The 25,243-nt window shown below is 42.7% G+C and overlaps 3 protein-coding genes across 6 annotated transcripts; all 3 read left to right on the top strand.

The window, feature by feature from the left end:
• The first annotated feature begins 656 nt into the window (after positions 1-656).
• On the top strand, positions 657-8,357 carry TXNDC9 (thioredoxin domain containing 9). The gene is made up of 4 exons (XM_015850574.2): positions 657-873; positions 3,406-3,524; positions 5,278-5,532; positions 7,007-8,357. Exons 1-4 carry the CDS (start codon positions 685-687, stop codon positions 7,122-7,124), a joined length of 681 nt encoding a protein of 226 aa, XP_015706060.1. The 5' UTR covers positions 657-684; the 3' UTR covers positions 7,125-8,357.
• Positions 8,358-13,633: 5,276 nt separating this feature from the next.
• LOC107307152 (lysozyme g-like) lies at positions 13,634-18,143 on the top strand. Its single transcript, XM_015850608.2, has 5 exons — positions 13,634-15,534; positions 16,117-16,206; positions 16,340-16,536; positions 16,754-16,892; positions 17,358-18,143. Exons 1-5 carry the CDS (start codon positions 15,492-15,494, stop codon positions 17,486-17,488), a joined length of 600 nt encoding a protein of 199 aa, XP_015706094.1. The 5' UTR covers positions 13,634-15,491; the 3' UTR covers positions 17,489-18,143.
• A 2,316-nt stretch (positions 18,144-20,459) lies between these two features.
• LOC107307139 (lysozyme g) lies at positions 20,460-24,736 on the top strand. 4 transcript variants are annotated; one of them, XM_015850584.2, is made up of 6 exons: positions 20,460-20,592; positions 22,214-22,287; positions 22,567-22,668; positions 22,837-23,033; positions 23,151-23,289; positions 24,176-24,736. In XM_015850584.2, exons 1-6 carry the CDS (start codon positions 20,564-20,566, stop codon positions 24,307-24,309), a joined length of 675 nt encoding a protein of 224 aa, XP_015706070.1. In that variant the 5' UTR covers positions 20,460-20,563; the 3' UTR covers positions 24,310-24,736. The 4 variants fall into 4 exon arrangements, with proteins under 4 accessions (XP_015706070.1, XP_015706088.1, XP_032297589.1 ...); XM_015850602.2 differs by lacking the exon at positions 20,460-20,592 and adding an exon at positions 20,609-20,706; XM_032441698.1 differs by lacking the exon at positions 20,460-20,592 and adding an exon at positions 21,517-21,549.
• Positions 24,737-25,243: the final 507 nt, after the last annotated feature.

Here is a 25,243-nt window from a genome sequence, read left to right as displayed (position 1 = left end):
ATTCTGTGATTCTGTGACTGCTATAAGGTGATGCTTGCAATAACAGCTATCTTTTATTAATTGAAGCATCGTATTGACCTAAAGCAATTGCAGTTGCATGTTTCCCCTTTTGGCTAAGGGGGAAGGGTGTTAATTTGTGTTTAAATATGTTAATATATGTCAAGTACTTAAAATAAATGCATTTAGACTACTGAAAGATTACACTGAGCCCTGCTTAGACATTCTGAGGCATCTTATGTGTCTTCCTAGCAAGTTGGAGCTTTCTGATTGCATCTTCTAGCTTCAGGATATTAGTTAAAGGCATATGGGCCTGGTTCAGGATGACTGTTACCTTGGAGCTAATTAATTTTAATGTTTTATTTTCATTTTCCTGCATACTTTCAAAAGTGCCATGGTCTGGCATGGCAATAATAGGACTTATTAATTGGGGTTGGAACTACATGATCCTTGAGGTCCCTTCCAACCCCGGTCATTCTGTGATTCTGTGACTTGACTGGAATCTTTGTTGCTATTCATGTTCATTGTTGCAATGTAGAAAATAACTGTGTCCACTGCCTTTAAACAGTAACATTTTGTTTCTGTAGGGTATAAACTGCAAGCTATGGAGATAAAGCTTTTAACTTAAAGTGCTCACGCCGTGTATCTGTTTCCACAGCTCTGAGGAGATCACCTTTATACTTCAAAATGGCTGCTGATACATCTGTTGAAATACTTCAGAAAGTTCTGGAGAATGAAATACTTCAGACTGCCAAGGTAGTGGAGGAACATCTGGATGCTGAAATGCAGAAGCTCGACCAAATGGATGAAGATGAGTTGGAACACCTGAAACAAAGGAGACTTGAAGCACTGAAAAAGGCCCAGCAGCAGAAACAAGTAATTCTTATACTAATGTAGGCTTTTGATTTGTACAGTAAAACAGGCTTATTGGTTGTCATGTTTCTTCTAATCTAATGAAACGTTGGCTTTGTATGACTTTTCATTTCTTATTGCAGGAAGAAATTCTGCTTTGTTTCCTAGCATTTTTTGCTAAACTATGGTCTTCCTGCTCCCCCAGAAGTTGTCGTCAGCATAGTTCTTCCTGAAATCACAAGGTTTTAGTAATATATTCTCTGAGATTATCACTTCCAGTGCAGGCATGTTCTGCAGCAGCAAGTAGAGTGGGGACTGAAGTGTGTAAAGGGGGTCTTGAAATTGAGAAGACCGCAGGGTGAGGAGGGAGATGCAACGATTCCTAAGTCATCGTTAGAGCAGCTGAGGAGGTGTGGGTAGGGTTGAATCACAGAATCATAGAATTTTCAAGGTTGGAAAAGACCTGGATGATCATCTAGTCCAACCATTACCAATACTTCCCAGCTAAATCATATTCATCAACACAACATCAAACGTTTCTTGAACACTCCCAGGTCCGGTGACTCCAATCACCCTCCCTGGGCAGTGCATTCCAGTGCCTCTGACTATCGCCTTTCTGAGAAGTAATACTTCCTATCCCCTGGCGCAGCTTAAAACCATTCCATCTAGTTCTGTTATCGACTACACGAGAGAAGAGGCCAACCCCCAGCTCACTACAACCTCCCTTCAGGAAGTTATAGAGAGCAATAAGGTCTCCCCTGAGCCTCCTCTTCTCCAGGCTGAAAGCAGCACCTTAGTCGCTGGTAACCCACAAAATCAGGGCTCCAGTTCTGTCTCCACCCTTCACAACTAAAAAAATACAAAGCTCTTACAGCTATAGACACCCATGACCAAGGCTTGTAAGGAGAAACCGTACTGGCATCCTGCAGTGAACATCAAAAAGAAACGTAGCTGAGCACATGCAGTCCAGAGGGTTCATGTAAAGTGTTGCTGGTAACGTTCTGATATAGATGGTGGCTGAGCCAACAAGATGTGTGATGCTGGACCTTCTGCTTAAAAAGGTTTGCTTGGGGATGTGAAGGCTGGAGATGACCCTGGCTGCAGCAACTATAACATGGTAGAGTTCAGGATCTTGTGTGAAAGAAGCAGGGCAATAAGTAGAATTGCAGCCCTGGACTTCAGTGGTGTCCACTGACAGAACAAGAGGAAACAGGCGCAAACTGAAACACTGGAAGTTCCATATGAGCATAAGGAAAAACCTCTTCATTTGGGGGTGACAGAGCTTTGAAAAGAGCTATCCTAAGTGGTTGGGGTGTCTCCTTCTCTGGAGATATCCAAAGGATATCCTGGATGCTTTGTAGTCAAACCTGCTTTAGTAGGGGGTTGGATTTATGGTTTCCGAAAGTCCCTTCCAACTTCTGTGTTTCTCTAACATATGGTGTGAGGCCTAAATTCTAAATAGGGAAGCTATAGTTTTCTTAACTTACTCCTTGCAAACCTGGAAAGAGAAATAGCCTGGGGCAGGATGAAGGGGACTGGATTGAGAGGAGATCCTTTGGTTGTGGTGATTCATGCCACGTTTTCAATTGGGAATGCAGTAAAATGTTGAATGGTTGGAGTGTTGGACAAGAGGCAGTGTTAATGGCTTTGATTCTCCACACATGAAAGCAGAAAAGGAGTTTTGCTATTTACTTATCTTTAACAGTTATATTCTGTTCCAGCGTTTTCCTTTTTTTCCTTCAAGTCATGTCACTTGGGCGTTCTAAGATATGGGCATATGGAAGTTCGCATGCAAAAATGTACTTCTATCAGTTGATCTCATGTCACTGTTCTCTTGCATTTTCAAATGCAATTTGGAGTAGTTTACTACTGAGTAAAAATCAAGGTGCCCCGTGCTATTCTGGAAAAATAAGTCAGACCTTGATTTGCATCGTGATAATTTCTTCGTATGATTATACTTGTAGGTTGTTGGTTGGTTGGTTGCTTTTTGTTCTAGAACCATAGAACGGTTTAGGTTGGAAGGAACCTTTGAAGTCCAAGCACCTTGCTGCAGGCAGGGACAACTCTCAGTAAATCAGGCTGCTCAAAGACCTATCCAGCCTTACTTTGCCTATTTCCCAGAGCAGGCCACCTGGGCAGCCTGTACCACTGCCACACCATTCTGACAGTGAAGAATTTCTTACTAATGTGCTATCATTAATTTTCACTGCCATGGAAGCCGTTTGTTGTTCTTTCTTTTTTCTTTGTGCAAAGCAATGTAAAGTAGACCAAGCTGTACGTTTATAGTTTTTAGCTTGAGGAATTTCTGCTTTGAACTGGTCTAATCTCACTGAGAGGGATCTGTGCAACTTGGAACAAGACTTGTGTTTACAAGCATGTAAGGTACCTCACATCTCAGCCACCTGCCTTCTACCTATTTCTGTATGAGATGGGCTCCCGCTGAAGTCCCTTCTAATTTTTTTTCTTTGTTTTTGGTTCTTAAAAGCCGTCATGCTGGCACAGCAGATGCAGGGCTAACTAAATCTATACTAATGATTTCCTTTTGTTTTCCCTAAGGAGTGGCTTTCTAAAGGACATGGAGAATACAGAGAAATCCCAAGTGAGAGAGACTTTTTCCAAGAAGTCAAAGAAAGTAAAAACGTGGTTTGCCATTTCTATAGAGATACTACTTTCAGGTATAGTAAATAACTGATGTTCATGAAACCCCCTCTTTATATTTGTATACAAAAGCACTTCTAAGAGAAGTCTCTTAAGTAAATTCAGATCTTTAGGAGTATTCAGATTCCATGATTTTCCAATTCCTGCTTCCTTCCCAAAAATTTTTTTTAAGTGAGGTGAATGTGACTTGGCCATGATTAATACCCTCTTACACATTTATATTGTAATCAATTATGCATCTTTCTTTAAGTACATGAGACAGTGCTGCGGGCCGTTGTTGATTTAGCTTGAGGGGCACAGGTCTCTTCATTTAGTGACCACATAAGAGTAGCAGCTTCTGAAAGATCACTTTCATTATTTCAGATGGAGATATTCTGGGAAGTATTGACAAACAAAATCAGAATATAAACACAAACCTCTGTAGGCATCTTTAGAATTCAAGGTTTTGACTTTGAAAGGGTTTCTGGATACCAGTTACAGCTGCATTCTCTTTTGGCCTGTACCATAAACAGATTTACCTTCTTTTATTATTAAATTATGTCACTTCTTCAGATTGTGAGAGGCCTAGATCTGAGAAAATGTCCTGACTTGGAATTGTAACCTAAAAGATCTCCTACTGCTGTGGAGGAATTCCAGAAGTTCTGGGTTGTAAGCTGTTCCTAGATGGTTTATCTCAGTGCTTTCTGTTGAAGTGCAATTGCAGATTGCACTGCTTGTTGAAGGAGGAGCCAGTTGTCCTTTCTCTTCCCCCAAATTACATTGTCTGATTTATGGAACATAAACTGGGACAGCTTCAGTGTAAGAAATAGAAAAAAAGGTCAAATCCAGATCATGCAGCAATGTATTTGCATCTTAGGTTTTCTGAGTGAAATAGAGATGTAATAAAATAAGGTTTTTCTGAGTTTCTCATGTGACCCCCCAACCTGCAGTGCTGTGTTCAGCTCTGGGGTCCCCTGCACAAGAATGACATGAAGCTGTTGGAGTGGGTGCAAATAAGTAGCTTAAAACTGGTGTGGATTATCTTGTTGTTGCTTGAACCAATTAAATGTGTAGTGTCAGACAGGAAAAGGAACTTTAGACAAAGTTCTTTGTAAAACATGTAATGCTGATAACCAGCTTTGAAGTTAAGCATGTCAGGTTTACCATCCACATTATCAAGTTGCTTTCATCCTTGTCCACTCCAGCTTTTTGATCTTCATACCTCTCCTTTAGTTAAGGATAATCACACCACTGACTTGTGCAGGTGAGCCAAACCACTTCAAGAAGAAAGTTCAGAGGTTGGAGGTTGCAAGTGGCAAGTCTGTATCTTTCTGCCATCTCAACAGTATTTTGAGTAGAATTCTGTGCAAATACATCTTTTTCTGTACAGTGAGTTACTGTATCTCAGTGTTGGAGGCTGTGACTGTTATAAAGTTTATTACTGGGAAGTTTTGAGCACACAAGCAATGAAGCTAAAGCAGGAGTAACATAGAGGTCTGGAGGAAGTTTCATCAATAAAAAGTGAAAGAGGGTTTGAGGTAAAATTAAGAAGAAACAATAGAAATGCATGATGTAATTGTGCAATGAAGGTGCTCCAGGGTATTGTTCTGTCGTTAGGTCTGGCATCCCTTTGAGCACAGCTTCTCTTGGAACTAAATTTTTGATCTTAAAGATGATGTCTAAAGAAGCAACATGATGGAAAGAGCTCTTTGCTGTTATTGTTCTTGTGAAGTATGTGTTTGTCACCTTGTTGATACTAATGTTTCATATGGTTTTTTTTTCCCCCCACAGGTGCCAAATAATGGACAAGCATTTGACTGTATTGGCAAAAAAACACGTTGAGACTAAATTCTTGAAGTTAAATGCAGAAAAATCTCCTTTCTTGTGTGAGAGACTGCGTATCAAAGTAATTCCCACTGTAGCACTAATAAAAGATGGAAAAACACAAGACTATATTGTTGGCTTCACTGATCTTGGTAACACCGATGACTTCACTACAGAGACCTTAGAATGGAGATTAGGCTGTGCAGATATAATTAATTACAGGTAATTAAGAGTTTTGTGATTGCTTTTTTTTTTTTTTTAAGATACAATGCAAGAACATGCTTGCAGACAAGAATCTAGAAGTTTGTAACTTTAACTGATGCACTGCATGATTAAGGCACAAATGAGTTCAAGGTTGCCTAAGGAGGTTGTGGATGCCCCATCCCTGGAGGCATTCAAGGCCAGGCTGGATGTGGCTCTGGGCAGCCTGGTCTGCTGGTTGGTGACCCTGCACATAGCAGGGGGTTGAAACTGGATGATCTTTGTGGTCCTTTTCAACCCAGGTCGTTATGTGATTCTGTTGTATGAAACAGAAACAAGGGAAAGAAGCTGTTTAAATTCAGCACCCCTCCTGGTCACTCAGGCGTTCCATGCACCTGAGCTCCCCTGGGTTGGCCCTGCCTTCCTACCAGGTCCTCAAATCACTGGTTCAAGCTATGAAATAGCATCTCTGCTGCAGGTGAATAGAATAGCTTACCTGGTTGGCTCATGTTAATATAATCCTTTCTAAACGAGCTCATCGCAGCTGCAACACAGTAAAGTTTGAGCATTTTGATTCACTTCAGTGAATATATCTATCTCTCTCTCTATATATATACATATAGACAGCAGCACCCCTTTATGGGGGAAATGATTGAGTGGAGTTGTACCAAGCTGTGCTGAATTGGCAGAATTTTAGTACATTGGCTTCACTGCATAATTGTACTTTCTGCTTGACTCATAGTACAGTGTATTCTGCTTTTAGGAGGACATTTTGTTCATTTTTTTTTCCACGCTCTTAAGTTTGGTATTCTGGCTTTGCAAAGTGAGCCACTATATCTGCATAGCCCAAGAGATCATTCCTGGACATGTCCATTTAGAAATGATTCTGCATGGCTCTGAATGCAGTGTCCCACTCTCTCAGTCTGAAAACAGGTGTTTTTCATGGTTTGTTTTTTTTTCCTTCAGTATATGTGAGATGACAGATGGTGAAAGGATATTTAGGAGGAAAACTGGTCACATCAATTTGAGTAAAATCTGGATTCAGATGGTGTATTGACTAATTACTGACATGTAATTAACTAGAAGTTGGTGAGCTTTGTATTTAGGGTCGATAGCTTCAACATGTTATTTACGAAGCGTTAATAACACATTTTCAAACAGCCTTCTGTAGCTAATTCCAGAAAGTTCTAATTGCTCACTTGCTATTGCTGACATGCAAACCTCTCACCCTACACACTGGTGAGAAGACCCCTACAAGGTCATGTGCGTACTGATGTGTGGGCTCTTCCACAGCCTCCTAAGCTGTGCACAGTGTTAAATAAGGATATGCTCTGCTAGCAATTGCACAGTACTACTCAGAGTGGCTTTAAGGAGCAGGGATTGTGTTTGCCTGATGTTTGTGATTTTCTTCTTCTGGAGGGACAGGCAACTGGAGGTGCTACTTTCCACCTGCATAAACAGGGCTTTGATTAACAACTTCTCTCTTTTTTTCTAGTGGAAACTTGATGGAGCCACCTTTTCAAAGCCAAAAGAAATTTGGAACAAGCTTTACGAAGTTGGATAAGAAGACCATCAGAGGGAAGAAATATGATTCAGATTCCGACGATGACTAGAACAACTAAACCTGTTTATAAATCATGTTTTGTTTATGCTTGGTACATTTTTAAGGATGATTTTTATAAATCTTATTGCTTTTCATTACATCTGCACATAATGCTCACTTTTCTATACAGTTTTATACAACTGGGTCATATCAGAAGAGAGCCTAAATATTTTTTTTTTCTCTTTTGGAAGTCATTTGTAACTCAAAAATCAAAGTCCTAACTAAGTCACGTGTTGCAAACAATGAACTTTGTCTAACTGTATGAGATGTTGTGAAGTAACTGCTAGGAATGGCTGTACCAAGTCAGACCAAAGGTCCACCTGGCCCTATATACAGCTCAGTGGCCCAAAGCAGATGCAAAGGAAGAGTAAAAACAGGATAAGCAGATAGTGATGCTTCCCCAGGAAGTAGTTGGAGCAGTTTATGGCTTGGGGAACTCAGAAAGCGTTTGTTGGATAAAAAGAAAAACGATCTTTTTAATCCTTACATCTTTCTAGCTTCCACTTCATTTGTCAAGGAGTACACAATGCGTTGTGTCAAGAACTACTTCCTATTGTTTTCATTGAATTCAAGTTCTATTTTTTTTTTAATTATCTTCATTAAAGGACACAAGAAGCAATTTGATTTTTCCCTATCTGTTCATCTCCCAGTCCTCTTTAGACTTACAACTATTTATGGTCAGTAAATCACCATTATTAGTACAGAAGTTGAATATCTTAACAGAGGATCGCTTACCTCATGGTGCCATGTCACGACACTGCATAACTTAACCACGTTGCACTGTAAGTTGTACAGCAGGTTGGTATAATTACATGGTTTTGAATGTGTGAATTTTTTAGCAGATGCTTTGTACAAGAGAGTAGGCTAGAGAAAAGAATTCAGGAGAAACCTCAATCTGTTTAGATATAGCGCAGCGTTCTGTGTACTGTTTCTTCAGTAACGGACTGAATTTTCAAGAGAGCATCTTTGGAATGTGATGTCAATGTTCTGAGGAGGTGAAGAGTTGAATTTTCCTTTCATTTTCAAAATGATGGTTTGCTGTGTGCTGGAGGTGCTCTTTCTGAGGTGGTACTTTGAATTGGCCCCAAAAACAATGAAGTGAGTCTAGTTAGTTCTTGCTGCCTTGTAGTGGAGAATGCCATTGGGCCAGCCCAGCAATATAACCCTGCAAGTAAGTTTAAACAACAATAATTACATTTTACTTCAGTTCGTGTACATTGAAATAAAATTATTTTAATTCTAATGTTGACTTTTTCATTCTTTCCTAGAAGATGGTCCAGCTGCTCTGAGTTATTTTCTTTCAGTGCTCTGTCAATGTTGCTCTTGCTAGTTTTGTAGCGACCTACTGACTGCTCTGACCTTAACGCTTCACTTTAAGAAAGTAATCAATCACCTTAGATGCATGCAGCTGCCTATTAGTACATTAGAAGCAGGAAGCAGGCTTGCTTCAAGCTGATCTCTTTTTCAGAGCACAAGTTCTCTAACTGCACTAGTAAGTGTTCTTTTTGCTTAGAATTGCATTTAGGAAACAAGTGTTTCAACAATATTAAGGGTGCCTTAGCAGGGCTCATCTCTGAGCCTTGATTATGTTGAAGTAGATGGGGAAATACAAAATCCTGTTTAAAATTCCTGTATGTTCCACGGATGCACATTTAGGTAGTTGCTTGCCAAGATTCTGGTATGTAGCACTGCTAAAGGTTATTCAGTTCTGTGTGTGAATAACTCCATTATGAATGCAATACCAACACTGTGGTTTCATGTCCCTCTAAGCTGCTGATTTTTTTTCTTTTTCAAGGCTAATCTTCAGTTCTAACAGTTCCTTCATTGACTTGTAGCATTGCCTCATGCTCCAGCGCTGATACAGAGGGCTTGCAAGGAATGTGCAGTTTGGATAAAAGAGGAGGTTGAGACTGTATTGATTAGTTTATATAGATAGATTTGCTTGCTTCAGGTTTTTGTGTCTGCTTTCTCCATTTTCTGCCTTGAAAGAAGATTTAAACTGGCACTGGATGGCTATTCTCGTAAGTTGTCCAGTCTTGATCTACGTGCTACTTTAAACAATCCCAAACCATTACTTATTTTCTTCATCTCAAATGTAGAAATTCTTTAAGTTTGGAAAATTCTTTGCGTTTTGGGGAACATTTTTTTTTGTCTGAGGCAAAGTTCAGTAATTCTGTGGTACAGGTTATTTGGTCAAATGTCCATGACAGTCAAACACATTTACGCAAGCTAGCGAGTGAACAATACAAAGAACACATAACAAAATAGAAGTAAGTCCTAGTAGAAATTTGGAAAGCTCAAAGCTTGATTTTTGTCATCTGTCAACTGGTGGCAATAAAACTGATGGAAAAGATGAGAATACACAGCACCCAGAAAGGGCACAGACTGTAAGTCATTGGTTGCTTTCAGCTGTGACATGATTTGTATATTAGGACACAATTAACTCCTGAACTAGAGTAATTACAAAATGGCACCTGGTCTGGCATGTGCCAGCCCTGAAGGGATATTGTGGGATAAATAGATGAGAAATGTTCACATACAGCTTTTGAGGCTGTGGGGCTTATGCATGAACTGAGCATGTAATATTAAGAATGATTAGTGGTTAAGTACGGGCTTGATGCTTCCACGAAGTAATCATTAATGCATAGAGTAAATAATGAGGTTGGTACTGTTGAGCTTAATGCAAGACTATTTGGGCTTGACTGTGCACCAATGGCTGATTGATGCCACTTGAAACTTGGGATGCCCTGGTTGAGAAATCTGCCTAAATAAAGTGTTGAGTTGAAATTTGGGATTTGGGTAGTGTGAGGAAGTTCCGTCCCTATATGTGCCTATAACGTCTTCATCAGCTGGCACATGAGACATACATACCGTCATCAGAAAATATATCTAGTTCAGATGTGGTGAATTAATTTCAAGTGTATGTACACTGAGAGCTATCAGATGCTTTTTGATGAAAAGGGGGTGTTATGAAAACTTGCCTTTAGTGATCTCATGAGACAGACTCTGAGGCTACAGTTTTTAGACCAGCAATTACAGCCATGGGTTGAGCTGCCTAAATAAACCAGTGCTGGTCCAGGAGCTGTGTAACTGTGTAACTCAGCACTGGGTATGTGTTGTCATACTTTGCCTTTTTAAACACAACCTGTACAAACATCATCTGCCCTGCGGTAGATTTTAATGTATGATTCCTTTTAAACATGCTTGCAGATAATAATCTACTTAACAAATAATGTATTGCTAAACATCGGCTTTTCCCAAGATGACACTGTGTGAAAATCAGGTGGTTGTAACATATGAAAGCTAATTAATTCCTTTCTTTCTCTTCTTCCTTGCTAATTATTTCTTTTGTTAGTGTTCTGCCCTACAAAAAAAAAGCCTGGAACTGTTTCCTGTTTGGTTTCCAGAATGTTGACAGTCCTCAGTGCTTTGTATCATGGATTCCAGGCACACAGAAAAGCTCTTAATAGTTATCATGATTAATGGGTAAAGCTAATTATTCATAGATGTTAGCCTGACACCCCTGTGAATCACAAATGTGCTATCCTCCTTTTATAGGTGGGAAACTAAAGCGAGATTAGCTCTGCTGGAGGACCTAGGAACACCAAGAACTGGGTGTTCCACTATTTAATGTCATCCTTTTCCTGGAACTTTTATTTTGGGAATAGGCTTCTCAGCTTTCTTTTAGGTGCGTGGTGCCCCAGGATCGGATTGGAGGCTGATGAGTGCTGTGAAGTGAGCTACTGTGAAATGTGCTGCCCAGGTACAGAGCCTCTCTCTGCCCTCACTTCTAAGCTTTGTGCAAGACAGCATAAGGGCTGTAGGAGTGGGAAGAGGGAGCAAAAGCCAAAGAAAAATACTTGTTTTCTTTTCACAATGGCTGAAGAGAAGCTTTGTGCGTATTGGGATGTTGTTTCAGTGCCCACCTGCGTTCTTCATAAAGGCAGTATAAGGAAAGAAACAGTGGCCCTCAGCAGCTGTTTGGTTCAGAGCACAGTGAAAACAGAGAGCCCTACATCTAACAAGTTTGAAGCCCTTCTCAACACACTTTTGCTATTGTTATTTAGAGATACATTAGACATGGAAAAGAAATTCTACTCTTAAGTTGGCCATATTCCTTCAAAAGGTGAGAGAAACAGCTCTACAGGGCCTGCCTGAGATGGAAGGTTTGGGTCTAAGCAAGCCCACGAGGGGAAGTTACAGATGCATTTTTAAGTGGTCAGTTAGTGCTAGGCATCCCCTGTGCGTCAGCATGGGCAGTTTCCCTATAAAGCTGTCATAAAGCTTGTAAATTCCCAGTCTTACTTATAATTACATCTGAGACAAAAGGAATAGCCTGAGAAATGCATCTGCCTGGTGATGTTATGAAACCAAGGCTGAAGCACATAAATGAGATAGTAATTAGTACAGGTGTTGTTCTGGGTAATTCTAGATAGTGTTCTCACCGTCCCATGGAACATGATGATAGAACCCTTAGCTGAAGGAGGAAAGAACAAAGAAAAAAGCTTTACACTAAAAGAAGTGTAAAGCTGTAGGGTAGCATTGTTGACCACTCCATATTCTCTATAGCTCAGTGTCACTGCAGCTCGTTGCTGGGGCCTGGCTGTGGAGCTTATCTGCTGCTTAAACTCAAGAAGATGAAGATACCATATGACTCCTTCCATGCATTTCCATCCCCTCCTATTAGTCACATGCTGGGCTGACTGAAATCCAGCAGCAGGCAAATACATGCTGACATTCTTTATATCTAAAAGCTACAGAAGAGCGAAATGGGTTTCAAATTGTGTGTTTAGGTTGTTGTTATTTTTAATGATAACCTTTGCGTTCTTTTTCATATATATTCACTTCATAATAACATATTGCCGTGGTTTCATATCCTTTCCTTACTAGTGACAACAAAGGCAAGCAAATTTCTGCCCTTCTAAACAAGCCTGACAGTATCATATGAATCTAAAAGCCTGCGCTTTTAAACAAAATAGCAAGAATGATGGAAATATAAAAGGAGGTATGATCACACTGAGGGGGAATGAATGCAACATTTAGAGGTGCGAGCCCAGTGTGTTCCTGTAGAAATCTTTATTTCATTCCAACTATTTCTGAAGAACGTTTTGGTCACATAGAACGGCTTGTGTTGGAAGGGCCCTTAAAGACCATCTCGTTTCAACCACTGAGTCAGGCATGAGATCAGGCTGCTCAGAGCCCCCTCCAACATGGCCTTGAACACCTCCAGGACATTCACTTCTCTGGGCAGTACATGAAGATGCCTTACAATTCATCCTCTCTTCAGCCCATCAATAGTAGCATCATAACACAGCTGCGTTCATCCCTTTGGCCAGTCAGAGGTTGAATTTAGACCGTTGACGCCATTTTCCAAGTTACATCTAGCATAAAGATTAAAAAGGGGCTGCTGTGCTAGTGACAGATGCTGCTTGTTTTCATTAAGCAGTTCACCTGAACTTGATGCTCTGAGAGTACGCAGAGCAGACAAAAAAATCTTGTTATCCTGCAGGTCCTACAACATGGTGGTGCCCTGAACGAATGTGCTGGCTCAGAGCCCTGCTCCATTCAGCAACGTAGGCATGACCTCATTTCTACAAAGGCTGCTTGCTTGATGCATTCCACTCTGAGAGAGAGAAGCCAGCAAATTTTGAGAAGATAGGGAAATGTTTAGCAGGAAAAACATCGCTCATAATGCTGCTGAGAAAACGACCTCTTGTTTGGCCTTATGCAGGAGACTGCGTGAATATGAAGAGTTCTCCCCCAGGGATCTAAGCATACAACAGCATAGATAACAATAATTGTACTTTAAAAAACTAACACCCGCAATTCAATGAGTAAATAAGCAGCGATGCGACGCGGAGCAGGCATTAAGAATTCGTGTGACAGCACTGCGAAACGTGCAGAAAATCTGTGATTGCGTGGGTAGTAAACAGGAGAAAATGCATAACAAGAGAATCAGTATTTGAAGTGAGAAGGACCGTAAGGACCATTAGTGAAGGAGCAACCCATTAGGAATGAAATCTCTCTGACGGTCAAAATCTACTTTCCAAAATGAAAGGAAATATCTGAGTCGTCAAAATGACTTGAGAGGAGCAGTGTTTGATTATCACAAATATGACATTGTCATTATAAAAGGTAACTCTATAATAATACGCAATTATTGCCATCTATTTGGAGGAATAAAGCCTTCTACTGCTGATCCCCTTCTGCAGAATATCTACTGGTTTTGCTGACGTCAAGCTGTGCACTCCAGGCCTTTTCCCACCTCGTTTCTTTGGACTTTCCCTTCCTCCAGCATTTCTTTGGTCACAGTTTGCATCTGAGATCTTTAAAGCCTCATGGTACGTGTGATGGCTCCATTTTATACCTGTAATTTCCAAAGATAACACATAGATTAGTGCCTTACGTTATGTCAAATGCTACCTTTAAGTACTTAATATCTTAAGCTGTAGTAAAAGAGTTACTATATAGTCTAGTCCAAGATAATAATAATATATTATTAATAATAAGACACGGGGCTTGCAGAGGAAAGATGAGTGCCTCACTGTTCTCTTGTCTTTGGAAAGGTTTCTGTTATTTCTACATTTCACCCCCCAAAATGAGTGGCTTAGGACTCACCACAACCCAACGCAACCCTTGTGTAACAAGTCAAACCCTGTCTCTGCTCTCAGGGTCTGTTTGTCACCTGCCCAAATTAAGCTTGCTGTAAGCAATGAAGCAGAGAGATGATTTTCTTTAATTGTCCTTTTTGGAATTCCTAAGAAAGCAGAACAATCACTAACCTGAATTCTTTAAGGAAATCAGACAGAAACCCTTGCAGAAATATGCCCGGGCTGATCTGAGATATAAAGCAAGGAGAGCACTATGAGGGATCTGATTTTTGCCTGTCCCCACCACTGATTCATGGCAATGCTTTCTGCAAGTCATTTATGGAGCATCGGTGTAGTCACTGATGGAGGAAAAACAATATTTATGTCCTTCCACAGAAATGTCCCAAGTCTTAGTAACCACTGCTTGTGCAAATCTTTGGATGAAAGGAAACAAAAGGGTTCAAAGCTCTTATTATGTACTGCTTGATACACTTTATAACCAGTGTCATCACACTAGGTAGGAATTAACATTCCAAAGCCCAGAGGGTGGATACCCTTTCATTCCCATATATATAAAACTCATCGAGTGACCTGCCTCAAAGCAAGGCCGACTGAAGACAGGTGAGTCTGAATCCATCAGAGCAGATATTCAGGGCAAGAAGCCTTGATGTTTGCTTTAATTTATGTACTGTTTTGTTATTATTGCAGTTGTTGTGCTGTTTCTACTTAAGGCTTGTGATGATTTTTGTGGTGGGACAGAAAACAAAAAGGTTGATAACTTGAAGTTGTATATGGCAATTTTCTGCACATAGGAGCAGCTACAAATTATAGTGTTAGCTGGGGCCCCATATGGATTTGCCATTGAATTTAGAGGTATTGGGTCAAGCTGTGCTGATCCAATATTCTATTCTTACAAATAGAATCACAATCATAGAACTGTTTGAGTTGGAAGGGACTCTGAGGGATAATCTAGCCCAACTCCCTTGCAATGAACAGGGACACACCTACAGCTAGATCCGGTTGCTCAGAGAAATACTCAATGTTAGGGCTCAACCCAAGCTCAGGCAGTGGGTTTTGCCACCTGAATAAGCTCTCGTAGGGCACTGGACTCTTTCAGATGACGTGGATGGACTGTTTGTGTTCAGACATCCATGTGGTCTAGTTTACAGTAGAAATAACTATTAGGCTGGAGAAAAGGTCAAGCCTTATTTGAATCAATAGGACATTTTCAGGTGTTAATAGCACTGCAGGAGGATTGCCTGCAAGGGCTGTGGCATTGCTTTGTACTCAAAAGCCTCCTGGGGGAAAAAGAAAAAAGCATTTGTAAGTTGTAAAACTGCATGGTTTTAATGTGCTCTGCAGCAAGGCAAGTGCAATCAATGGGTTTTTTTCCAGTCAATAGCTGTCATCTGATGACATTTTGGAATGTTCTTGATAAACACAAGAGGCATTTGTTACTGAACTGATTATCTGCCATTGTCACACACCTGAATATATGCAGAGGTTTTGTTGTATCAGCAAATGACAGGCCAAAGCATCCCTACTGATAATGGCCACCAGCTTAGTTCTTCCTTATCAATGCGATAATGATGGAACAAGAGACCTGAATAAATAGGAAATAAGCATGTGGGGCTCCCATCTTCTCCCATCACCACACTTTGAAAGCAAGGGAAGGAGCTGGGGAGCTTTTACCATACACACTTTCTTCCAGGGCTACTCAGTATCAGCTCCAACTTCTTCATGTTGTGTTTTCAGGTGTCCCTGGACAGCCGAGGAGAGCCATCGCCATGGTCATTGCGCTGCTTTTGCTGGGCCTTTCAGCCCTGTTTGGTGAGCCTGGGCTTGGGTTTGGTCTGCTGTGGAGAGCACCCTGCCACTCAGTGTCACAGAAACACCCAGCCAGCCTTATCTGACCTCTCTGCCTGCTCAGAATGATCTCACTAATGTCACAGGTTGTTAGATGGAGCCTACGAATTTGTTGGGCTTTGAGGAAATCAATAGGGCAGTTAATTCTCCACTGAGCTGCAGAAGGATGCGGGACCCAGCCAGAGTGCTCAGGTGCCACCAGCCATCGTCTGAGTAGGCCTGGACATTGGGAGACATCAATAAGTTAATATGGAGGCTGTGGTTCCTTCCCCCACGGCAACCTTTACCCCTAACAGGGAACACAGTTGTCTGCATAAAATGACATTTGATTTATTTCAGTCTATTTGACTAGAAAACAATACATTCCTGTTCTTTAGCTGTAACATCACTGATAGGCAGCAGTGGCAACAGTATAGGCACAGTGACCACGAGGTGGTTTGGATCACGGGTCTGGACGAACACCTCATGCCTGTATTCACCTGTAGTAAGCTGTATGATATTGCTGTGAGATCTAATGTTTCCATACACCTCCATTTATTTTTTCAGCTCCATCCATGAGCTACAGTTGCTATGGTGATATCAGTGCTCTTCAAGCACCCACAATTTCCTGCACAGCTGTAAGAGCCCAGGACTGTGGTAGGTATCAGGCACAGCTTGACTTGTCAGCCTACAGAGAGATGCTGTGTCTCCTGCTGGCATCCTCAGCATCCTCACCAGGCTCCATTTATGAGGGGGCTGTTGGGTAAGGCTCTCTCTGCCCTGGCTGCAGGCCCTGCTGCTCTGAGGAGGACAGTGGAAGCAGACGTCATCCGCTTGAGGAAATACGAGGTGCCCATTAAGAGAGTGGCCAGAAGGCTGTGCTTGGACCCAGCGCTCATTGCTGCCATCATTTCCCAAGAGAGCCGTGCTGGCCTGCTGTTAAACAACGGCTGGGACCAGGGCCAGCAGCGGTACGGCCTGATGCAGGTACAGCTGGGAGACGTGGGGGGATAGATAATCCTATATGACAGCATGGCGGTATGTTGGGGGCCTCAGGGCTTCACCTCAGCCACGAGCGCCCTGCCTTTAGCACTGAGATACGTGGTCCCCACGTATCACAGCCTGCGGGTGCTGAGAGCAGGGTAAAGCTGTAGAGGTGGCTGTGTTACAAGAAAAAACTGATCTTCTTGCTTGGCTTTTCCAGATTGACAGGAGGTATTATCAGCCCTTTGGGATGTGGGACAGCGAGGAGCACATAAACCAGTGTTCGAGCATGCTGGTGGCAGGAATCAACGAAGTAAGGGCAAGGCACCCTGCCTGGAGCTGGGACCAGCAGCTGCGAGGTACAGCATGTGGGAGTGTGCTGTATGGGAGTGTGCTGGGGTGATGTGTAGCAATGTGTAGGAACAAAGAGGGGAAGCCGTGTTAGTGGCACCATCGGGATGTGAACAGCTGAAATCCTTCAACCAGAAATAACTGACAAACAGCACTCTTTTAGTTTTCTCTGTCAGCAATTTGGCTTGCAATCCATACTGGAATATGTACATCAAGGCAGTTTCACACAGGTGTAGGTTCAGCGTAACGTACCGCACCCTCTTCTATTGGGCTTCTTTTCCACTCATACACTGCACATCTGTAAGGATTTTGTGAAATGAGTCACTTTTCAGTATTAAAGACACAATTAGTGATTTCCAACGGTGCTGTATACGTTCAATGAGACGCATTGCCTCTCGGGCTAGGAATTTTTATTCTTAAACCTGTACTCCTGATTGATCAGCCCAGAACAACTTCCTCTTCACTCTTTCCAGGGGGAATTTGCATCTACCATGCAAGAGCTGGCAACCTCCAGACCTACGATGAAGACCCCTGCAGCAGAGACAACAACTATGTCAACAGCGTGATCAGGCGGGCCCAGTACTTCAAGAGAAATGGGTTCTAGCTCAGTGACTCCCTGCCCCCGAGCCTCCACTACATGTAGACTAGCCCAGTAGTGACAGTAGAACCCAGAGCCTCTCCAATGACCTGGCAGGATGGATGTGACTCACAGGGACAATGCAGAACAATCTGGAGGCCTTTAGAAGTCAGATAGTGACATCCAAGTGACACTAAAGTGTTGGGTGAGGACGTTCCTTGTATCAGGAGCTGAACCTGGGGCTGTTCATGCATCTCCCAGGTGTGGATTCAAACAGCTATCTATCAGCATAGGCTGTGCTGGCCCTGTTCTCTCTTACAAACAGGAGGGATAACCACTCGAGTTTCCTCCCTTTGATAGTGCTGGCCACTTCCCAGTGAAGAGGCTCCTCTCCAAGTCTTCCATCACTCCATACACACTATGGAGCTATGTCACAGCATTAGTGCTGGTAATAGCCTCACCACCTTCTCTGCTTTGCCTATGGAGCATTTGTGCTGGAGCCTGCTGAGATTAAACACATTCCAGATCCCGTCCCTCTGTCCTGCCAGTTTGCCTGAATTCTAATTAGGACTGGGTTAGCTCTGAGTCTGTGAACTGTTTGAAATTACTTTTCAATGTGGATGGTTCTGGATGCAAATTTAGGTTTACTGAGAATCAAAATAAAGATAAATGCTGAATTCCAGTTTTTTGTTTGCTTGGCAATCAACTCATTTTTGCTGTTTCACAAGGCATGGCCAGGGGCAACCTGTGACTTAGGAAATTAGTCCCAGTTTAGGACTTTCTGAGAACAGAAAAAGGAAAACTGAGCAGCAGAACAGCAGTAGGAAAAGCTGGGCTGGGAGATGGGCACACAGCAGCCCAGGGCAAAGAAATAGGGACATTCATATTTAGCCTTGCTCATCATTCTTGGTTGGACCAGATGGTCCATAATTGAATGGACTAGTGGTCTTTTCCAGACTTAAAGATTCTATGAATCTCTGGGGGGCAGCAGGACATCTTCCTGGCAGCTCTCACCGGCTCCAATGCAGAAGCTGCATCTCACAGTCACTGTGTGGGAGGGCCGGCTCAGGCACTGTGAAAGCTGATTTGGAGACAGCTTTTGCAAGCTGAGCTATCTCACCTTGGTTGTGCACCTTGGTTTCCTGTGGTCTCATCGGTCACTCACATGCTCACCATCCCAGCAAGGACTGTGTGCGAGTGAAATATTTGCAGGCAGACTGACATTTATATTCTCTGGAGGCCAGAGGGAGCTATAGGACATCTCTAACATTACCGTGTTTTGTTTTAAGACTCCAGGAAACAGCTCTGTGTCAGCCATCAGAGGCATTCAGCTCTATAATAATTAGTCTGTAGTGAACTCTGTGCTGAACCCAGATAATTTTAGTAAAATACTGTGTTCTAATACAGGCTTGTGAGACATCACACACAGTTTGATTATCTCTACTTGAAACAGCTTATATAAAATTCATGGGTTGAAGTCTTTGCTGTAAACTTCTACCTTATGCAAACCTGCTTTATGCACAATGTCTGTTAACACTTTTAGTAGAGCAGTATAAACATCATATCTCTGGGCAACCTGTGCCAATGCTTCACTACCCTTATTGTAAACAAACTTCTTCCTTATATCCAACCTAAATCTCCTAATTTAGTTTGAAACCATTTCCCCTTGTCCTACCACAACAGACCTTGCTAAAGAGTTTGCCACCTTCTTTCTTAGAGCCCCCCTTTAGAGTCCAGAGACCAAGGAATGGGACCAGGGCTATCTGAGTAGGTGACTGCCACACTGAGAAGGAACATCAACACTTACACTATTGGTAGAAACCTGCTAGGAATCAAGGAACTGAAGCTGAGTAAACACAGCTGCAAAGCACTCAAGGAGTTCAAGTATGGGTGGGTGTAAGCATTGGAGAAGTGGGTAGGCAGCTGTCCTGTGAGAAGGGCTGGGGTTCTCAACAAGCTAACACCAAGGGAAGGAGGAAAGAAAGAAAAAGGAAAAACAGCTATGATAGATTTATCAGTAAACAGAAATAGGAATTACAGGATAAGGAAATAAAATCTTCTACGTTAGCATTTGTTAAAACATGTCAGTCTTGGGAAGTGTAATTAAACATGGACAAGCAGGTACCTCTGGTAGATAACTGTAAATGCTGGTTTTGGCTGGGTCTCGGCAACATGCCCATGGCTCTTTCTCTGACAGACACAAAATAAAGGGGAATTCCACCATTGCAGTGTTGTGTTGAGAGACTGAGTTTGTTCTGCATTGTTGCCTGTTGAAAAAACTGGTCTGGTATTTCCTGCTAGGAACCAGTTCCCAGGTCTGAGTGTCTCTTGCAGTTGGCATCTGCAGCCTTCCTTGCTGCACAACTGGGCTTTGTGTCTAGAACTAAATATGTGATATTTTAAGAAAGCTGTTTTGGGCCATGGCACTCCAGAAGGAATAAACTGCAGAGGCAGAGCAGGTCAGAGAGGCTGGGGTAGCACTGCTGACCATCACAGCAGTCTTACTGTGAGACCTGAGGGAAAGATGTCATCGTGCACAGTGAGGTGCTGGCACAGCTGCCCAGAGAAGCTGTGGTGCCCCATCCCTGGAGGTGCTCAAGGCCAGGTTGGATGGGGACCTGGGCAGCCTGAGCTGGTGGGGGGCAGCCCTGTTCGTGGCAGGGGTTGGGGCTGGGTGAGCTTTGAGGTCCCTTCCAACCCAAACCATTCTGTGATTCTATGATTCTATGAATTTTGGCATTGTTTGGAAAAGGTTCTCAACACTGCCCAAACATCACCTTTGGACACCATCATTTAGGCACCCCTTTTGTTCCTCTGAGTGTTGCACCTCCCCCACGCTGGCTCAGGGCAGAGCTGGGCAGGAGAAGAGGGAGATCTTAGAGAGCACTTGAAGTGGTGAGGAAAACAGAAAAGCAACTGAGGAATGGTGGGAGGGGTGAGCAAGAAGCTTGTCCTACAGAGGTCCAGCACTGTCATGGTTTTTTAATATTACTATCAATATTCCACATCATAACATCATGTGCAGTATGAATCATTAAAAGGTTCACAGTCTAGTTCCATGGAGTAACAACGTTGTAAATACTCAGCTCTCAGAAGAAAACTATGTATCCCAGAGGACTTCCTGGTCAGAGGTAAGTCATGGGAGGAGGACATATATAATCTCGCTCCCAGGCTGGAGCTCTCTATCTCTTTCTCAGGCTCTCGGAGAGTGAGAAGTGTTCCAGCCGTGTCGCCTAGAGTTCACAGTAAGCCTCTTGGTTTTGTTCAATTTGTTAGCCTCAATCATATTGGATTATATTGTGTTATCTTGTATTCTGATATCATATTTAGTACAATAAGTTTTCCTCCTTAGATTGCTGCTGCTGTTCTCTTTTCTCGTCTTGTTCTCTTGTCTTGTTATGGAATATATGCATTATACAACCAAATAAGGGCACTGATGGAGACACCTGCCTGGTACTTATATGCAATGTGGTATGATTTGAATTTTGACACTTACATCCCAGATGGAATAGTTAATTTTACAATGGCTAATTTCACAATTGCTAATTTCACAGCAGCTAACTTTACAAACACCACGATGTTCAATCCGGTTTCCAGGCTGTCTTCTCAGATTGCCACATGTTTTTCGAAAACCAAGTTAGTGTTCATACTCGTGTTCATACTCATGTTCATGTTATCAATATTCCAATACAAGCACCCAGTCTACAGCCAAGGGACAGCCCCTATTCTCTTCCTTTTGGCAGTACAGACACAGTGCAGGATGCTGGGATAAGTCCCAACAAACAACTGAAGGACAGATGGATGCTGAGTCTTCAGCTTAGCCCTCACCAGAGAATGAAATACAAGAATTGGGCAGAGAAAAATAAGGGTTTCTTTTTCTTTTGAAATGTGGGAAAAGCCACTCACAAATGCATACTTAATACCATGCCAATGTCAATAGTGCAACAGGTTCTGTTTACTTTTGGAAACTGCTGTTAAACCTCCAAAAACCACAGCCCAGTACATTTCAACACACTGTTGGATTGCTCACCCTATATATTAAGCTCCCTGAAACCTCAGCGATGTGGCAGCAGCTGGGCAGAAGACAAGTAGGTAAGGTACTCCTCTAGGTGGGGGGGTCTTCTCATCCCCTTCAGCAATGTCATCTACTCAGAAGATTTCTGCTGAGATTTTTGAGATTCGTGTTTGCATAAGGACAGGAAGATTATTCTTGTAGTTTTGGACTCAGCTTACCTAAACTTGGATGGCTCAAATCTGCTTCTGAGCCCATCTCCCCTGGCTTCCTTAGCAGCCAATCAGAGTATGGTTCACCCCGAAGTAGTCATCCACAACAACTAAGACAAAATGCAGATTGAAAGTGCTTATTTTCTGAGTATAAAGCCTCGAGACTCAGGCAAAGGTATCTCAGTGTGGTGAAGGTGCTTGTATAGAGACCATGGGCTCAGAATAAGGGCATTTAGAGTGGAAACGCAGCTGCAAGGAGCACTGAGCATCACTCATTTTATTCTTTCTTTGCTTTTTCATCGATTAAATATTGGAGCTGTAGGCTAGTTACTAAGATGTTGTAAAAGATGTGGACTGGAAACACTGCAGCCTGGTTTATGCCAGAAGAGAGACATGACTGCACTTCTGTATCACTTTGTGCATCCAACCAAGAGATATAACCCATCAGTTCAGAAATTGTATCTTTGTGTTTAATCAGCGAGCACTGAGATAGGATCATTCCTTCACGTCTGCCGATTGACTTTGCAGGTTGTTTTGCATGCTCAGGAAGAACGACGCCATGCGTTTGGTGCTCACACTGCTGGGCCTCACGGCCCTCCTGGGTAAGTCAGCATCCTGCTGCCCCTATGTGTTCATCCCTTGAGCAGTCCCAGATTAACACACCTCTCCATCTCCCCTTCCCAAAACTTCAATCGTTATCAAATTGTGTTGGGACATAAGGTGCTCACTTCTCCTGCAAGTCTTGCTGAAGGTCACCTCTGAGGGGTGGGTGGGTGCAGGGTGTAAGGTGTAGGGTGCAAGCTGCAAAGTGCAGGCTGCAGGATGCAAAGTGTAGGACGCACAGTAAAGGGCACTTATGTCTTTTCATACAACATTTTCAGGTGTCTGCCATGGCCGCACGGACTGCTATGGCAGCGTAAGCAGAATCAATACCCCGGGGGCTTCATGCAAAACTGCGAAACCAGAGGGCTTAAACTACTGTGGTGAGTCTCACTGTTCGGTTGGATTGCTCTTTTTACAGAAGCACAATAAGCCCAAGTCCTTTGTATTTTCAAAATGCTGAACACACAACTAGCTGCTGAACCTGAGTAACACTATAGGCAAGGTCTACCTCCTCCCTGAGATGAGACATCTTTCTGTTTTCATTACAGGAGTTCAAGCTTCAAAGAAGATTGCTGAACGGGACCTAGGGAGTATGAATAGATACAAAGCACTCATTAAGAGAGCTGGTGAAGCATTATGTATTGAGCCTGCTCTGATTGCTGGCATCATCTCTCGGGAATCCCATGCTGGCAAAGTACTGAAGAATGGCTGGGGTGACAATGGAAATGGATTTGGTTTAATGCAGGTATTTGCCGATGCTCCATTAAAACCTAACGAAGTACTGTCATACAAATAAAAGTAAGTCTCAAATACGTACTTTCCATTACTGCAGGGAAATGTCTTTTTTTCTTAATATTTGCAGGTTGACAAAAGATACCATAAAATTGAGGGAACATGGAATGGAGAAACCCATATCAGGCAGGGCACGAGAATACTTATCGACATGATAAAGAAAATACAGAGAAAATTCCCGCGCTGGACAAGGGATCAACAGCTAAAAGGTAATGTGCAGACCACAGATTTTGTCCAGGAGTGAAGAAAAACTTCAGGACAAGTACACACTGAATGATTTCATAGAATCATAATTTGGGTAGGAAGGCACCTTAACAACCACCTAGCTTTAACCATCTGCTAAGGGCAGTGGTCTTCCACTAGATCAGATTGCTCAGTGCCCCATCCTTACATCTTGGCCTCATCATCCTCTGAGTAAAGAACTTCCCCTTAACATCTAATCCAACTATTTTAGTTGAAAACCATTCGCCCTTGTCCTACTACTATCAGACCATGTACAAAGTTAGTCTTCCATTTATAAGTTCCTTTCAAGGCCACAATGAGGTCTCCCCAGAGCCCTCTCTTCTCCAAGCTAAACAAGCCCAATTCCCTCAGTCTTTCTTTGTAGGAAAGGTGCTCCAGCCCTTCAATCATCCTCATTACCTTCCTGTTGACCCACTTCAACAGCTCCGCATCATTCCTGTGTTGGGGGCCTGAGACCTGGACACAGTGCTCTAGGTGGGGCCTCACAAGGGCAGAACAGAAGGGAACAATCACCTCTATCTGCTGCCACCCCTCTTCTGATGTAGCCCAGGATACTGTTGGCCTTCCAGGCTGAAAGAGCACACTGCCGGCTCTTTTTGTTCACCATGACCTCCAAGTTCTCCGCAGGGCTGTTTTCAGTGGGTTTTTCTTGGCCTTTTTGAACATCATCAGGTTCACATGGGCCTTCTCCTCAAGTTTGTCCATGTCCCTAAGGATGGCATCCCTTCCTTCTACCGTATCAGCTGCACCACTCATCTTGGCATCATCCCCACACTTGCTGAGGGTGCACCCTATCTCACTTTCAGGCTGGAATATTAAATCTGCATTACTTCCTTGTGTGTTTCATTTCAGGTGGGATTTCTGCCTACAATGCTGGAACAGGGAATGTCCGAAGCTATGATAGAATGGACATCGGCACTACCCATGATGACTACAGCAATGACGTGGTTGCTCGAGCACAGTATTTTAAGCAGAATGGATACTAGGCTGGGGCATCTGTACCAAGTAACTTACCTACCATCACCTGAACAGCCACCAAAACATAAGAGAAGTCACATACTGCAAATCCATACAGATGCAAATGTATAGGAATGATTTACAAGAAAAAAAAATTGCAGGCTAAAAGTCATATTTTTTAAAACAATATTCAGTAAGACCCTGGTCATGTAGTTCCTTTAAAAGCAACAGGGTTTGGATTTTACAAAGGAAATATTAACAGAATCTTGGTAAAATTTTGTGCTTTCCCTGTATTTCTCTATGAGGGCTATATTGTATTGCTGCTGATAATTTGCTGCCTTCCAGAACTCGAAGTGCATTTCTGCTCAGTCCTGTCATACAATTTTTTCTGTCAGTTTTCAGTCATACAGAAATAAGCAAACAGAAAATTAATAAACATATTATTAGCAAATGAAACCAGACTCCCAAATACTCGTATTTTCATCTGTGATAGCAAAGTTTGGATAAGTACAACATTAATTTTAGCAGATAGTGAAACTGAGAAGAGAATGGGAAAATGATCTGCCGGCATTAGTAGACAGACAGCTGAACATGAGCCAGAAGTGTGCCCAAGTTGCCAAGAAGGTCAGTGGGATTCTGGCTTGTATCAGAAATAGTGCAGCCAGCGGGAGCAGGGAGGTAGTCATCCCACTGTACTCAGCTCTGGTGAGGCCACAACATGAGTGCTGTGTTCAGTTTTGCACCCAGGCTGCCTGGGGAGGTGGTGCAGTCACTGTCCCTGGAGGTGCTCAAGAACCGTGTGGATGTGGCACTGAGGGACGTGGTCTGTAGGCATGGTGGGGGTGGGCTGCTGGTTGGACTGGGTGATCTCAGAGGTCTTTTCCAGATTCTGTGATTATATTAATTGACTTGATATATATCATCTTCTCAATGAGATGGCTGCGGGCCTCACAGCAGACTTTC

This window comes from Coturnix japonica, chromosome 1 (assembly GCF_001577835.2).
Source record: "Coturnix japonica isolate 7356 chromosome 1, Coturnix japonica 2.1, whole genome shotgun sequence".
In the NCBI taxonomy this organism is placed as follows: Eukaryota; Metazoa; Chordata; class Aves; order Galliformes; family Phasianidae; genus Coturnix; species Coturnix japonica.
The sequence above is the reverse complement of the archived record's forward strand: the minus strand, read 5'-3'. Positions and strand labels throughout refer to the sequence as shown.

Bases quoted from the DNA above. Each gene is read 5' to 3' on its own strand.
- TXNDC9 (XM_015850574.2), top strand. From the start codon at position 685: ATGGCTGCTGATACATCTGTTGAAATACTTCAGAAAGTTCTGGAGAAT. The intron at 874-3,405 runs GTAATTCTTATA...GTTTTCCCTAAG, and splicing joins AGGCCCAGCAGCAGAAACAA to GAGTGGCTTTCTAAAGGACA. The intron at 3,525-5,277 runs GTATAGTAAATA...TTCCCCCCACAG, and splicing joins TATAGAGATACTACTTTCAG to GTGCCAAATAATGGACAAGC.
- LOC107307139 (XM_015850584.2), top strand. From the start codon at position 20,564: ATGTATCCCAGAGGACTTCCTGGTCAGAG. The intron at 22,288-22,566 runs GTAAGTCAGCAT...CAACATTTTCAG, and splicing joins GGGCCTCACGGCCCTCCTGG to GTGTCTGCCATGGCCGCACG. The intron at 22,669-22,836 runs GTGAGTCTCACT...TTTTCATTACAG, and splicing joins AGAGGGCTTAAACTACTGTG to GAGTTCAAGCTTCAAAGAAG.
- LOC107307152 (XM_015850608.2), top strand. From the start codon at position 15,492: ATGGTCATTGCGCTGCTTTTGCTGGGCCTTTCAGCCCTGTTTG. The intron at 15,535-16,116 runs GTGAGCCTGGGC...TTATTTTTTCAG, and splicing joins GGGCCTTTCAGCCCTGTTTG to CTCCATCCATGAGCTACAGT. The intron at 16,537-16,753 runs GTACAGCTGGGA...TGGCTTTTCCAG, and splicing joins AGCGGTACGGCCTGATGCAG to ATTGACAGGAGGTATTATCA.